The sequence below is a fragment of the Trachurus japonicus genome, chromosome 20 (genome assembly GCF_045865225.1).
Source record: "Trachurus japonicus isolate A0001 chromosome 20, Traja_1.0".
Classification (NCBI taxonomy): Eukaryota; Metazoa; Chordata; class Actinopteri; order Carangiformes; family Carangidae; genus Trachurus; species Trachurus japonicus.
Window position 1 is genome coordinate 9,232,374 of NC_140926.1, and position 14,165 is coordinate 9,246,538.

General features: G+C 46.9%; 1 protein-coding gene across 2 annotated transcripts; it reads right to left on the reverse strand.

Annotated features, from left to right (window-relative positions):
• Window positions 1-927: 927 nt before the first annotated feature.
• On the reverse strand, window positions 928-13,531 carry zfhx2 (zinc finger homeobox 2). 2 transcript variants are annotated; one of them, XM_085763844.1, is made up of 5 exons: window positions 13,470-13,531; window positions 10,802-10,960; window positions 9,541-9,601; window positions 5,079-9,286; window positions 928-4,030 (listed from the first exon to the last, which is right to left on the reverse strand). In XM_085763844.1, the coding sequence occupies exons 1-5, from the start codon at window positions 13,473-13,475 to the stop codon at window positions 3,590-3,592; spliced, it is 4,875 nt and encodes a 1,624-aa protein (XP_085619970.1). In that variant the 5' UTR covers window positions 13,476-13,531; the 3' UTR covers window positions 928-3,589. The 2 variants fall into 2 exon arrangements, with proteins under 2 accessions (XP_085619970.1, XP_085619971.1); XM_085763845.1 differs by lacking the exon at window positions 13,470-13,531 and adding an exon at window positions 12,708-12,880.
• Window positions 13,532-14,165: the final 634 nt, after the last annotated feature.

Sequence of the window (14,165 nt, forward strand, 5' to 3'; positions counted from 1 at the left end):
AACTGTGTGTGTGACCACACCTGTGGTTTCATACCTGGGCACGATCGAGCTGCCTTTGGTTTAATCACGGCTTCCTCGGTGAATGAAATGCTTCCTGTAAACGACGTGATTATGGGATACGGTTCCTCCAATTTGGTGGGTGTATCAGAGGTGTTGCCCTATCAGCATTCCTGTAGAGAAGCCCCGTCGTAATAAAGGCAGAGTACATGCTGACCGCACCATGCACTGATCCTTAAAACTTAATATTTTGCCACTTTTTGTACGAGCTGGACGTCCAATCTGCCTGGTTGTACACTATTCACAATTATTTAAATCAGTTTTTTAAAGATCAGACCTCATACTGTTGATAATATGAATTTAAACCAATGTATAAGACCTGATTTTACACTAATTACATGACACGCCTCAGCCTGTATATATAGGCCTACTGTTTACATAATGAACTTAAAACTTGTATAACACACCAGACCACATGTCTGTGAAGGCTCTCAGTCATCCAGGTCATCATAGATGTTATAAGTGCTAAAATCAAAGGCAGCTGGACTTCTTTTTGGCTCTCTTGAATTTGCTCGGCCTCTCAATGTGTCATCCCCATCATGGGTTAAATACCTGGGACTCTCACACCAGTTTTTTAGGGGTGAAAAAGCCTTTTAGGATGAGAGCCGAAACGCCTTTCGGTGCCAAAAAAAAGTCCAGTTGCCTCCAGTTTTAGCACTTAACACCAGACCATACACATACTCACATGATGACTGAACCTGTGTAACACATTTGACCATACACTGTTTACACTCTGAATTTAAACCGATGTTAAACACCTGGCCAACACCCATGTAACACACAAGATCATACACAGTTCACATGATTAATTTAAACTTTATATAGATATAGCCCCCCACCCCACCCACCGGTACTTCAAATACACAGATGTTCTTGTTGTTCAACTGATTTTATTTCTTTTTCTGTATATCAAAGAAAGCATAATGGAGACCAAACACAAAAAGGCAGGTACAAGTGAGGAGGAAAAATAAGCTTAATCAAAAATCTAACAAGTCATAACAACACTGCCACTATTATTGTTCAATATTCAAAGGAATACCATACTCGTTCTGAGCAGAGAGGTGGCATTTAAAACCATTATGGATCAATAATAATCAAAACAGTGATGAGTAGTAATGATAAATTGTATAAGTAGTAGTACAGTTATAACAATAGTGATAATCAAAGTGACAAAACATAAGAGAATAAAAAGCAGATCTCCATAAAAACCTATCTAGTTTGGACAGTGCAACACCGTGTGTGTGTGGGTGGGTGTGTGTGTGTGTGTGTGTTTGTGTGTGTGTGAGAGAGAGAGATCCCAGTCTTGAGGTCCAAGCACTGCAAGTCCTTGCTTTACACACAAGATACAGTTTCCAACAGAAGTACAGGTTACTACTCATGAAAGGATGTCGTTCCCCTCCTTGTTTTTCTTTTTAAAAACCACACCGAGTGACTTGTCGTCGTGTGAATGGCTGTGTTCGTCTGAAACGTCTGTAAGCTTGTGCAAAAAATTGTGGACTAGTGCAAGTGTCAAGCCGTGGGATGTCCTTTACAGTTTGCATTTACGAACACCTCTCCTGCTCTCTGTCGACCTCAAGATTGCTTTTTGGTTTTTGAATGACAGAAAGCAAAGGGAGGATTACTTTGGAATATCAGTTATTTTTAATATATTTCTTTACAAAAAAGTTCATGTTTTAGTTTTGCATTTTGTTAAAACTATCAATAGTAACATTAATATACAACTTAAATTGAAGGAAAACATCTTTAGTATGTTATGTGTCCTTCAACACAGCACCATCTTATTAGCTCTCAGTCAACACATTTTAATGTTTCCCAATTTGCTTCCAAGATTGAAGTATCCATTAGTCCCTTAAGGATACTGGTAATACCCAACTTTCTCCCTTGTCGCGGTTTCCAGATGTCAGATCTCATTTCACAGCACATACTTTACCAGAATTAGTAACTCTGAAAAACTGAACAAAACATGGGACAGAAAAAAGTATGGGAAACGGCCCACTTCGTGCCCCTTCTCTTTACATTAGAGAGGTTTAGTTTTGACCTAAATAAAAATCTGTTACACCAGGTTTTAATTGCTTCTATCTCATTTGTATAAATACTGAAGTGAATAAAATAAGACCTTATCTTTCCTGTCTTACACACAGTATTCATGGCAAACAGAACCGTAAAATGTACGCAAGCCGTTCTCAGCCTCCGTGCCAGATGTGGATGAAATTAATTCACTAACATAATGTGAGGATCACCTGGGCTTGACTTGATATACCTGGTGGAGATTTCCTCTTAAGGCTGTCATTATTTCTAGCACATCTACAGTAGGTGTAAAACATTTAATCTTCCAACAGGTTTGAAGAGCTGAAGTTTTTCCTAACATGTTACACATTTGGGTGACTGAAAAGAAATTTTGTCGTAAAAGCAAGATAGAAGTCCTTGGCCATGAGAGCGAACTTTGCAAGCAGGATTTTTGTTGTGTCCTGGATAAAGAATATGACATTCGCAGATTTTCCACCAGAAATACATAAAAAAAAGCATTTTGGAACAGAGCTCTTCTCCATTTGTTCCCAGGTCTGCCTCTTTCACAATATTATGCTCACACCTAAAGCATGTTTTCATTAGACTAGCAAAAAAATCAATTTATTTCACGTGATTTATATTAAGGCATCCAACATGCATTAATGTATCTTTCCAATGAAGACACTTTGCATCAGAATGCTTTAAAAACATTTCAAACAATGTAAAATGTGTCAAAGTGCGGTATGCCAGGATTCTACGTTCCTCAGCCTCTTTTTGCTCTATTTGGATTGTCGTGAAAACTGTGAACATGTAAATGGGGGACAATTCAACAAGCCCTATTCTCTCTGAAGTACCTAGAATATCCCAAGTGAACAGACACAACACCCTTCAGATCACACTCCCATTTTCAAATTAAAAAGTGACAGTCAAACCAGCTCATCCTCTCCCAATGGTTCAGTCCAGTCATGTTTTATCCAAGCAATCTTTGCTCTAGAAGTGAAAGGAGGCATAAGAAAAACAATTCCACAGGAGCAAACTGGGAGTTATTAATGTGAGTATTTTTCGTTATTATCCCAAAAAGAGTTTCCGGGCCCACTGTCAAACGGCCTCGTTCAAAGAGGAAACACTTTTGCATCAGTCTTTAGGGAAGGACAGTTCAAGCATGGCAAGTTGAGTGCCTTTACAAATTATAGGAAGGTCACTGAAGTAAGGTATTATATAACCACAGGGTAGGATAAAGAGACTCGAGACGTGTTCATCACTTATCAGACAGCAGCCGATGCAGTGAGAAGCAGCGTGGAAATAGTCTGCTGTGGTGTTGGATTCCAGGTGAACTCTATAGATTAACGGCTTTCGAAGTCAGTGAAGGTTGAGCAAAGGGGGGAGCGGGTGCAGGAGGAGCCAGCTTCAAAAACTAAACAATATTAGCTTTTGAGGATTAGTGCTCAATTTTGTTTATTAAAATCTGAGGAGCCCAAACGGGTCCAAGAATAGTCAGTGTGCAGACCAATCCTGATCTGAGTCTTTAACCGCTGCTGGTGGCTGTCGGTGGAGGCGACTCCATGACCATCTCCCCTCCAGAGAGACCAGAGCTGGAGCTGGTTACCGTAGTGGAATGAGAGACCTGCGAGCCCGACGCAGCGCCGCCGGGTCCGCCGTTTCCCGTGCCGTTCTTGTTGACGAGCGTCGTCGGCTGGCCAAAGTTAGTGGTTCTCAGGGTTGCCAGGTGGCGCGGGGAGAAGACGTGCGCCCTCGCCGCGGCCCGGGATTCAAAGGAGACGTTGCAGGCGTCGCAGCGGCCGGTCAGGGTCTCCTTCGGCACCGGCTGGCCGGCCACGGGGGAAGCCGGAGGTTCGGTGACCGTCAGCTGAACGGGTTTGGGCAGGATGGGGCGGTTGGCTTTGAGAGCGTTGTACTGCAAGTAGCTTCCTGAGCTCATGTCGACCTTCCCACCTGACAGGGGAGACTGAAAAGCGGGAGGGTGGGGAGGGTGGACGGAGACAGAGAAGGGATAAGTTTAATGTCGAGTCTGTTGAGATGTGAGTTTTGTTACAGGTTTGATTTTATATTTCATCTGGACAATTTAACAAGTCTCTACTCTTGACAGCAATGCATTTTTATGGATAGCAAAGAGCTCACTGAATATTCATTATGCATTCACATTAATATGACATATTATGGTCCCTTTTTTTATGATTGATGACATTAAATGACAGTTTGAAAGGAATAATTGATTTACAGTCACAATACAGTTCAACTTAACATTAGGTTTATGTACAATGTTAAATTATTGTCCTTAAAGGGATAGTTCACCCAAAATTGAAATTGCACTCATTATCTACTCACCCTCATGTCGACTAAGGGCTGGGAGAAGTTTAAGAGTTATCCGTGGCTTCTCTGAGTTACAGGGGGTCTTGGCATAGCAGTGCTTGTCTATATAACGGTTGCAAATGGATACCAACTGTCTTCGTAACAAAAAGACACACCAAAAAACATCCAAATACCTCCATGCTGCTCGTATGTAATGTCTGTCTTGAATTGTCCGTCAAATTTGGACGAACTGGGAAGAGGAGCTTCCGCTAAAAAACAAGCTTGAAATATAGACTTATTTAATTTTTTTCGGGACAATTTCGCATTTCGGGGCTTCAATACAAGACGGACATTACATACGAGCAGCATGGAGGTATTTGGATGTTTTTTGGTGTGTCTTTTTGTTATTAAGACAGTTGGTATCCATTTGCAACCGTTATATGGACATGCACTGCTATGCCGAGACCCCCTGTAACTCAGAGAAGCCACAGATAACTCTGAAACTTCTCCCACCCCTTAGTCGACATGAGGGTGAGTCGATGATGATAATGAAATTTCAATTTTGGGTGAACTATCCCTTTAAGCAGCTTCTAAAATAAAGCCGTCTCAGTTATTTACCTTTCTGTTTTCCTTTTCATCACGAAATTACGTCTTTCGGCAAAAGTCTTCAGCTAAAAAAATAAATAAATACAAAGTCAACGTACCATTTTTTCTTGCTGCAGCCGCCAGCGCTTCTCCTTCGCTCTGGTGTTTTGGAACCAGATCTGCACCACCTTAAGCGGCAGGTTGAGCTCGCTGCCGATCGCCTCGCACTCCATGGCGTTGGGGTGGGCGCAGGTCTCGTAGCAGGACTGCAGGATGGACAGCTGCAGGCAGGACAGGTGTGTGCGTGGCCTGCGGCTGGATGAGTGGGGCAGGAAGCTGCTTTCCGACGGGCTCGACTTCACCACGACCGGGGTGGAGGGGCTGGCCACTTTGGCCGAGCTGGGGGTGTTGGGGCTGACCGGCGCGATGCTGGGGGTGGGGGGAGGGGGGATGGTGCGGGGAGCCGTGTGGGTGGGAAGAGCCAGCTGTTCTCTCGACAGAGTGTTGATCTTGATGGGGACTTTGGAGGTCCAGTAGTTGAGACCGTTCTGTTTCTGCGGCACCGCTGTCGTCGCTGGGGGCCGGTTGTTGATGGGGGTGGTGGGCAGCTTGGGCACCATGCGGTTAGTGGCCCCCGGTCCGGGACCCACCTCGTTTTCATTGTCCCTCTCTTCATCCGTCTTTTCCTCCTCGCTGTCCTCTTCTAGTTTGCGCTTCTGGGCCGGCCGCGGGGCGATGGGGATCGGATCCTTGGGTGGGGGTAAAAGGACGGTCGTGTTGCCTTTGGGCGCAACTTTGACCATGGTGACGTTGCTGGTGGTTTCGAGCTTGGTCTTTGGCACTGCGGAGGCCCCGCTGCTCACGGGGGAGGCTGCGGTGGAAGAAGAAACAACCTCCTTGGGCTTGATGGGAACGGGGATTATTTTTTTAACCACCGCCGGTTTGCCCAGCTCCTTCACAGGCTCCCTCTCCGTCTTCATGAGGGTGCGCACGATCGGAGTCGTCGTAATGCATCCGGTGTTGTTGGGAGCGGGCTTGTTGGAGAATATGGGCTTCGACAGGGGCCAGGTGAACTTGATCAGAGGTTTGCCAACTGCTGCCAGGGTGCCGTCGCTGATGAATCTGACCTCGCCCTTTCGTTCCCTCGCCCTCATGTTCTGGAACCAAATCTGAACGACCTTCTTTGGAAGGTGGACCCACTCTGAAATCTGTTCAAACTCGTGTTTCCCAGGATTTGGATCTTTGAAATAGCAGCCGTACAGAATGTCAAGTTGTTCAGCTTGGATGATAGTCCTCGACCGTCTCATGTCCCGGTACCTTTTTGCTTTGGACTTCCTTTGCTGCTGATCTTGCTCTCTCTCTTTGTCCTTCTCTCTCTCCTTTTCTTGTTCCCTTTCCAGTAATGTTGAGTTTATTTTCTCTGCTGCCCTCATATAAATACTAGACTTTGTCATGTTATTGCAGTGGACGAGACTCATGCTGCTGTTGGAAGAGGACATGGTGCTAACGGATTCAGGCTTCACTTGTACAACTACCAGACCTTTGGATGTGGGCCTCAGGCCGAGGCCGTCCAGCAGCTGCCCCTTCTGCGCTGCGATTTTGTCGGCCAGAGACGATGTGGAAGAAGCTGATTTTGAGCTGTTTTTCCCCATGCTGAGGTCCAGGGCGCCCTCACAGTCGCCACCGTTGGACAAGTAGTGAGAAGCCTGGTTGTGGGAGGAGAGAGACTGCGAGAGAAGAGAGTTGGAAAAGCGCGTGATGGTCGGCGGGTTAGGAAACATGGGTACCTTGCTCACGTCTCCGACCATTGACGGGGTGAGAGAGAGCACGTAGGGGCTGAGCAACTGGGTGGAGAAGTGAGTGAGGGACAAAGGAAGCGAGTGCAGAGCGCTGGTTGGAATCTCGTGATGGTCCATTGAGTGGGACAGTGAACCTGGAGGATCCCCTTGAGCCTCCAACTCCAGGTCCACATCTGGATCCTGCCTTTCCTTCTTCACCTCCACCTCCTCCCGCTCAAACTCGCCCTTTCGTTTTTTCCTTTTGGTCCTCTGACCCGCTCCGCCCTCCTCGTCTTCGTACTCGTCCTCTGCGTCGGAGAGAAACACAGTCGTGGAGCGCAGGACCTTTCCTCCGACTGACCCCTTGTCGCCGTGGACTTCCCGCTGTGCTTCTCCTTTAGCGGGGCTCTCGGGAGCCTCCCGCAAAGACCCGTTCTGACTTTCCTCGTCGGACACGATGACAGAGGTGTAGACCTCGTTTTCTGAGTCGGAGGTGAGGCAGGAATCTCCTTGACCCTCCCTTCCGAAATCTCTCTGCCGGCGTTTCCCTCTTGTGCTGGACAGATCTATCGCCTGACTCCCCGAAGCTTCGGCGTCATCCTCTCCCTCCGCTATGATCAGTGAGCTCTCCTCGTCGTCGTAGTCGTTGTCCGAGCTGAGGGCGTGTCTCGTGAATCCCGCAAAGCCCTGCAGGTGGTCCAGCTCCGTCGCCCTCTGCCTCTGTTTGGCGTGTCGGGCTCGGCTCAGCCACCTGCGTACCTCGTCCTCGGAGAGCCCGACCTCTCTGCCCAGCGCCTCGCAGTCCTCGTGGGGAGGACTCGCGGCGTCGGCCTCGCTACGCGACTCGAAGAACGCCCAGAGAACCTCAGACTGAAACTCCGACAGCACTGGAAGGTCTGGATAATTAGATCCCATCGTTTTACAGTGGGATCGGGTTTGGTTGTTAATTAAGGCATTTGCACTCGGGCTGGATTTCGGGGTGCCAAGAGAGCCGCAGGGGCTGGTGCCTGATTGTGACTTTTGAGGGGTAGAATCGGGACTAAGTGTAAGGTTTAAATTTATCGGGCTGAGGGTTGAGTTGCTGGGGACAGATGCGGAAGGCGAGAGGTTGTTATTGCGGAGGCTCTTCTCTGTGCCCGCCGGGGAGAGAGTCTGGCTAGCTGCTTTATCACCTTCCAGGTCCAACTGATTAGCCGAGCGGTCTCCATCTGTTGTGCTATCTCTATGTGCCTTCCCATTGTCTTCGTTATTCTCGGACTTCACTTTGCTCTCTACGTCAGGAGGACACAGTGTAAATTCTTTGCTGTCCACTTCCTTGAGTTTCTCCGGCGTCCCGTTCTCCTCGTCTTTTATCTGAGCCAAGACCTTCTCCGCCACCGCCTCCTCGCTGTCCTGCCTCTCTTGTTCTCTCTCACACTTTATAGTCTGTTTTTGTTCTTCCAGGCTGGGCTGCATGTTTGTCGGGACTCCTGCAGAGGGCCAGTGGCTCTGTAAGCTGTTAAGTCTTTGGGTTAGGAGGGCTTGCTGGGCTGTGCTGAGACCTACGAATGGCACACACTGGGCGAGGGGCTGGCCTTGCTGGTTCTCTTGGTGCTGCTGGGTTTGGGCTTGCAGCCCGTTCAAAATCAAGGGCATGACCATTTGAGGCTGAGGCACGAGCTGATGCACGGCGGCACCGGGGCCGGCGCCGGACGCAAACAGGGAGGGGAGGAGGGAGTGTGAGAAGGTGCTGGGACTGGATGTGAGGAGGGTGAGGAAGGCTGAAACCGCCTGAGCCGAGGCCACGGGGGAGGTGAGGAGGGAGGGCGCCACTTGACTCTGCTCGTCCTCTTTCGCAGCCGTGACCATCACGGTCCCGGGCACAGCACAGTTGGTGGTGGTCACTAGCGGAGCGGATCCGCTTACGGTTGTGCTCACGACGGCGTTCGGAGCGGTGGCGCTGCCTCCCAGACCGGCGGAGGCGGCTGCGTTGTTTGCAGCCTGTGCGACGATCCCAGCGTTTCTGCTGCGGGTCTGGTGCAAGACAGATTTCATATGGCTCTCGAGGGTGATGGCGTGATTGTAAGAGACTCGGCAAACAGCGCACTGGTAAGGTTTGTGAGATTTGTATGGCCGAGACAGGACAGGAACCGGCGGGGTTTGGGGATCGCCCTCCCCGCCCGGTTTCGCCGAGCCTGTCGTCATCCTCTGAATGTGGGATGCGGAGTTGTAATGAACGCTCAAGGCAGTTCTGCTGGGAAAGGTTTCCAGGCAGGCGTTGCATCTGAATGAGCGGGTGTTATTTTCAGCTGGCACGCCGTTTTTACCAACTGACTTTTCACTGGCGTCTGGGATTTCTGTGTTTTCGGTTGCATTTTGCTGTTTGGCTCCTGCGAGTTGATTTCCCTCCTCTTCTGGCTCCGGCTCAGCTTCACCTCCCTCCTGTTCCATTATTCTCTCTTCCTCCATCTCTTTGTTTCCAAGCGTCTGGGTAGCGTCTGAACTCTCGCTCGATTGGCAGGCCTCTGATCTGACGTCTTCAGTGGGCTTCAGTTGCGAGGATTCAGCATCTGATAACAGAAATATACAGATTTAACCATTATGCTCCAATAAATGGGGCTGGCTGGAAACAGAACTACACACACACTCACTCGCTCACACTCAATGTTAAAATCAACCTTTTCTCACCCGCCTAGCAAAACCAACCCACGTCTGGGACGATTTATAAAATAGTAACGAACACATCAACTAAGAAAGGCGAGCAATCAATGTTGAGATTTTCCTCTGATGATTTAAATAACATTTAAGGTTTCTTCACCCTCACCTGAAGACTTGTGAGCACCTCTGTCCTCTCCTGCTCCACTGGCACCCTGTTTTAGAACAGCCTGTTCAAATAAAGAGAGAGAGGAGAAAGTTGGCAAAACGTCCACAGCAAACTTAATATTGCAACAGCCCTGCAAGCTGTATGCTGAGTAACTTTTGAGCACCACAACATTTGGGCGTGGTTATATTACGCACACCAACCCCAGCTAGCCTTTAATTAGCAAATTACCCTAAAGGCATATTTTGAGCCTTCTTTCATCTTTCGATAAAATTTCCATTTGTTTCTAAACAACTGAATACTCAACTTTCTTGAACCCATTACAGATGATGTGTTCACTTAGATGCTTATTTATTTTATGATGTCTACTCAGCACATACTTGTTCTGACATACTTGCTGCCTAATCCAAACAATTAAATATTCAAACTATTACAACAGCGAACATAGTGCTGACTGCCCAAAGTGATTTCGCACAAACAAGTCACGGAAACAGAAAGGCACCACCCTCAATGCTCACAACTCAAACTGCTAATTACAAATGTGTTAACAGACTATGTATGTGGAGCTAAATGTATATTCTCCTTGACAATCTTCTCCAACAAACTACACTGATACTGAATTATGCTGCAAATTCTTGGAATTCAATAGAGCACCTAATAAACAATTTTGTTTAATAAACTTTTGAGTGATGTTTACTGTTGTATATGACTGAGCAGCCCAGGAGGAGACAATAAAGTGATCAAACTATGTCATAAATGCACAATAAATACTTCAGTGTGGACAAATACAAACAAATCATAACACTGCAGCACAGAAGTCAACACTGGTTTCATGAAGTTGATATTTTTATGAGCAAATTTAAATGTCGGTGAGACTGTTTGTGATCATTGTTCCTCTTTTTTTCCCCGTTTTTGACATATCACCGATGTTGTTTGTTATCTCTCTGTATGTCATTTTGTCGTTTATGCGCAATCATATGTTTATTACAGCTTGGTCATTGGCTCCTAAAGCAGTTTTCGCCCAGACAGTCTAAAAAGATAACCATCAAGTCGAATCAACATTTTGATGTCACAGAAAAATATACTTAATGGACTTCTGCAACTTTTCTGTTGTTGCAGAGTTTAATCTGTCATCTCGCCACCGCAACATCAGTCAGCAACAAGTGGCTAATTCTACATATAGTTCATATATAAACTGAGTGAAACAAAACAAATTATGTACAACAGGTATATTTTGGCAATACTACACGACGGCTGCACTTACAATGTCCAGCAGTCTGTCGACACAAGATGGAAGAACGCTGTGTTGCTCGGTGAGATGCAGAGACAGGCAGGATCTGTCTGTTTGGCCTTTCTGGCAGAGGGGGCAAAGCCACTCTGCCACCCCATCGCTTTCACTGTTAACTGTCTCTCCAGACTCCTCCTGACAAAACAGACGAAGCATGTTAGAGAATCCTAATCATTATGGAGCTGCCATTAGTTATTTATCAAGACAAAGACAAAAAGAGAAGAAAAAAAAGCATGGTGGGGATGTAATAAAGTTATTTCATACAACTAAAATAAAAAACATATTGTTGGCTGGCGCTGGTAATGCCCTGCTGTGTTTAACTATTTGAAACCATACCATTGAATAAGTGTGTAACAATAAAACCGATTCTAGATCAGTATCTCACTCCTACAGGTCTTTGAAGTTTCATTCCTGGCTATTTTTAAACATTAACCATGGTTTCTAGGGTGTTTCCCAACATTTTGTCAGCAGCAGAGCAAACCGCAATTGTTTAAATGACACCTCTGTAATGTAAAAGAGCATCGATGTAATGCTTTTGGCAGATTGTTGTTGTTTTAATTGTACTGTAGTAAATCGAGTTCTAGATAAAAAGATCCATTGTTTCAGCTCTCTTTGAATTACATCTAACACACAGATCTGGTATCACATGAGCACATAAAATGTATTATTAAATGCAGAACAGAGCAAGAGGAGAAGCAGCAAATCATAACAATCAATCACAAAAAGCCCCACCACCACCACCACCCCTCCTTCTTCTTCCTTTCCCCAAATCCTCTCAGTTTTGACCAACGCAATCTGAGCATGTGGTGGCCAACATTGAACACTGAGCTCTCCACAAGCAGTTTTTAATCAAAATTTAAATCTAAAGTTAAGTTATTAACAAACAAGTGTTAATGTTTATAGTTGTGTCCTTTTTATGCTTATATTTCTATTTCTATCATCTTTATTTGCACTGCTCTTCTTAACCAGTTTTTATAGTTGTTTATGTGGCTGTTATGACATTTCAATCTATCTAAACAAATAAATAAATAAAGTCGGAAGGAGACCACGCAGCCCTGGTTGTTATTTTTCTGCAAAAACATCCATAAACCAGGTTGATGCAGCCAGGCAGCCGGACATCAGATCGGATCAACACGACCACACAAGCTACAGTCCTCCACTTCCTCCTCATGCCAATTAGCAGCGAGGCTAGCAGGGTGATATGACCACATGATGTTTCGACAGAGCTGCATCTGTACACTAGATCATCTTTTTTTTAAAAGCCCCCCCCTCCCCAACCCCAATCCCTCTAAAAACCCCTTAATCTATCGCGATTCTTATAATTAAAAAGCCGAGACGCCGAGACAGAGCCGGCCCTGACGTCTCTTTGCCCCATAGTTGGCTAATTAATGAGAAGTCTAATTAGCTATGCCGAGCCCGACCAGAGATGAATCAATTAGCAATTAGCTATAGCAGGCTAAAACTGAGCAGCAGCGGCACACACAAAAAAAACGTCGCATTACAGCGGTGTTTAAATGTTAAAAGCTGGTAGTTTTGAGTGTGAAATAATCTCACTTACTTACTTCAGCTCTGACACGCGTCGCTTCACGGCGAAATAACAACATTCATAAGGAGGTTAATCAATCAATCAATCGTGTGACTTTGCTAGCTTATAGCCCTGTTAGCAGACATAATTAACTGCTCGCCCCCCTCCTCTCTCTCTCTCTCTCTCTCTCTCTCCCTCTCTTCCTCCTCCCCCCCCCTCCCCCACAAACTCTGCTGCCTGCCCGGTCCAGGTGGGTAACTGCAGCTCAAGCTCTACGGGGATAAAACACAACCAACACACAACAACACACACTAGTCCCGACACTCCGGGCTTCAGGTCACACACACACACACAAACCTCGGCCTCGAGTTAGCTCCGTGCCCCGCTCGTAGCGCTCCGTGCCCCGGCTCGTTAGCGCCGCCGCTCCGCCGCCGCCGCTCAGCGCAAACCGAGGCCTACACCGACTGTTACAGCCGTTTAATTAACGAACGTGGCTCTGTTCACAGATGTGTTAGAAAACACTCGCCCCCCCCTCCTCCTTCCTCCTTCTCCTTCTCCCTTCTCCACCTCTTTCTGCCCCCCACCGACCCCCCCTCCCCTCTTTAGCCCCCCCGTCCTTCAGTTGAAATCCACACCTTACACACTTCAGTGCAACACATGTCCTCCATATAAACTAAAAAAACATTTCACCGCTGCTTCTTCAGCTTCAGCCCGATAACTGGCGGCGGCGGCGGCGGCGGCGGCGGCTCCCGAAAAAGCAAAGCTCCGGACCGGAGGAGGAGGACGGACGGACGGGCGCTGCTGCCGAGCTGCTGCCGCTGCTGCTGCGGTCTGCTCGGCCGCGACGGGTGGTGGTGTCGGTGGGGGTAGTAGTGGTGGTGGTGGTGGTGTCGGCAGGCGAAAGAGAGAGACGCGAGGCAGCAGGGGAGGAGGAAAAAAAAAGTTTGGGTTTTAATGTTGGATTTCTAACGAGGGATCGGATTAGTAAAAGAGGCTTCGGGTCCGTCGTCTCTCTCGAGTCGCAGGCCAGTCTCATGCTCGAAGCGGCAACAATTAACCGATCACAACAACGGCGTTTTAATTAAGTTGAAAAAGCAATTAGCTAATGCGTTTTTTTACCTGCATGGTCTCCGCTCCAGCACGCACACACGCACACGCTTCCTCTGTAGCTCCTCAGAAGTGAAAAGTTTTCTTTCCTGCCCTCCCTCCCTCTCTCTCCTCTCCTCCCTCTCTCTCCTGCTCTCCCCCCTCCCCTCCACTCCCTCCCTCGCTCCCTCTCTCCCCCCCTCTCCCCCCGCTTCCCTGTAGTAAACAGACCACAGCTCCCCCCGAGGCTGGCTGCTGACATTCAGACGGACACGGAGATAAAGCCTTATATAATAACCCACATATCACTGATTTGCACTTATTATTGTAATTATAAATATTATTAATATAATTATTATTATTAATATCAATTTTATTTTTGTTGTTATTCTTATTATTATTATTAATATCAGCAACCGGTCACTTTCTTTCTGTCTGATCAGACACTGCACACTTATATAAATATAAAAGTATGTGGATCACAGACGAGCCCCCACACTCCCTCCCTCCCTCCACCTCCCTTTATTAATAAACCTTCCTCATTCTCATATTAAAGGTGAACGAAAACAACGCAGCACTTCTCGTCCTGCCTGTTTTTTCTGTTTTTGTTTTTTTTGGACTGTGACAGTGACGAGTTCACCACAGCTGGATGATATAGCAGCCTACAGATGTGGTGGTGTGTGATCGAGACTCGGCGTGGTTTCCCCCCCACACCAGACCTGAGCCGTG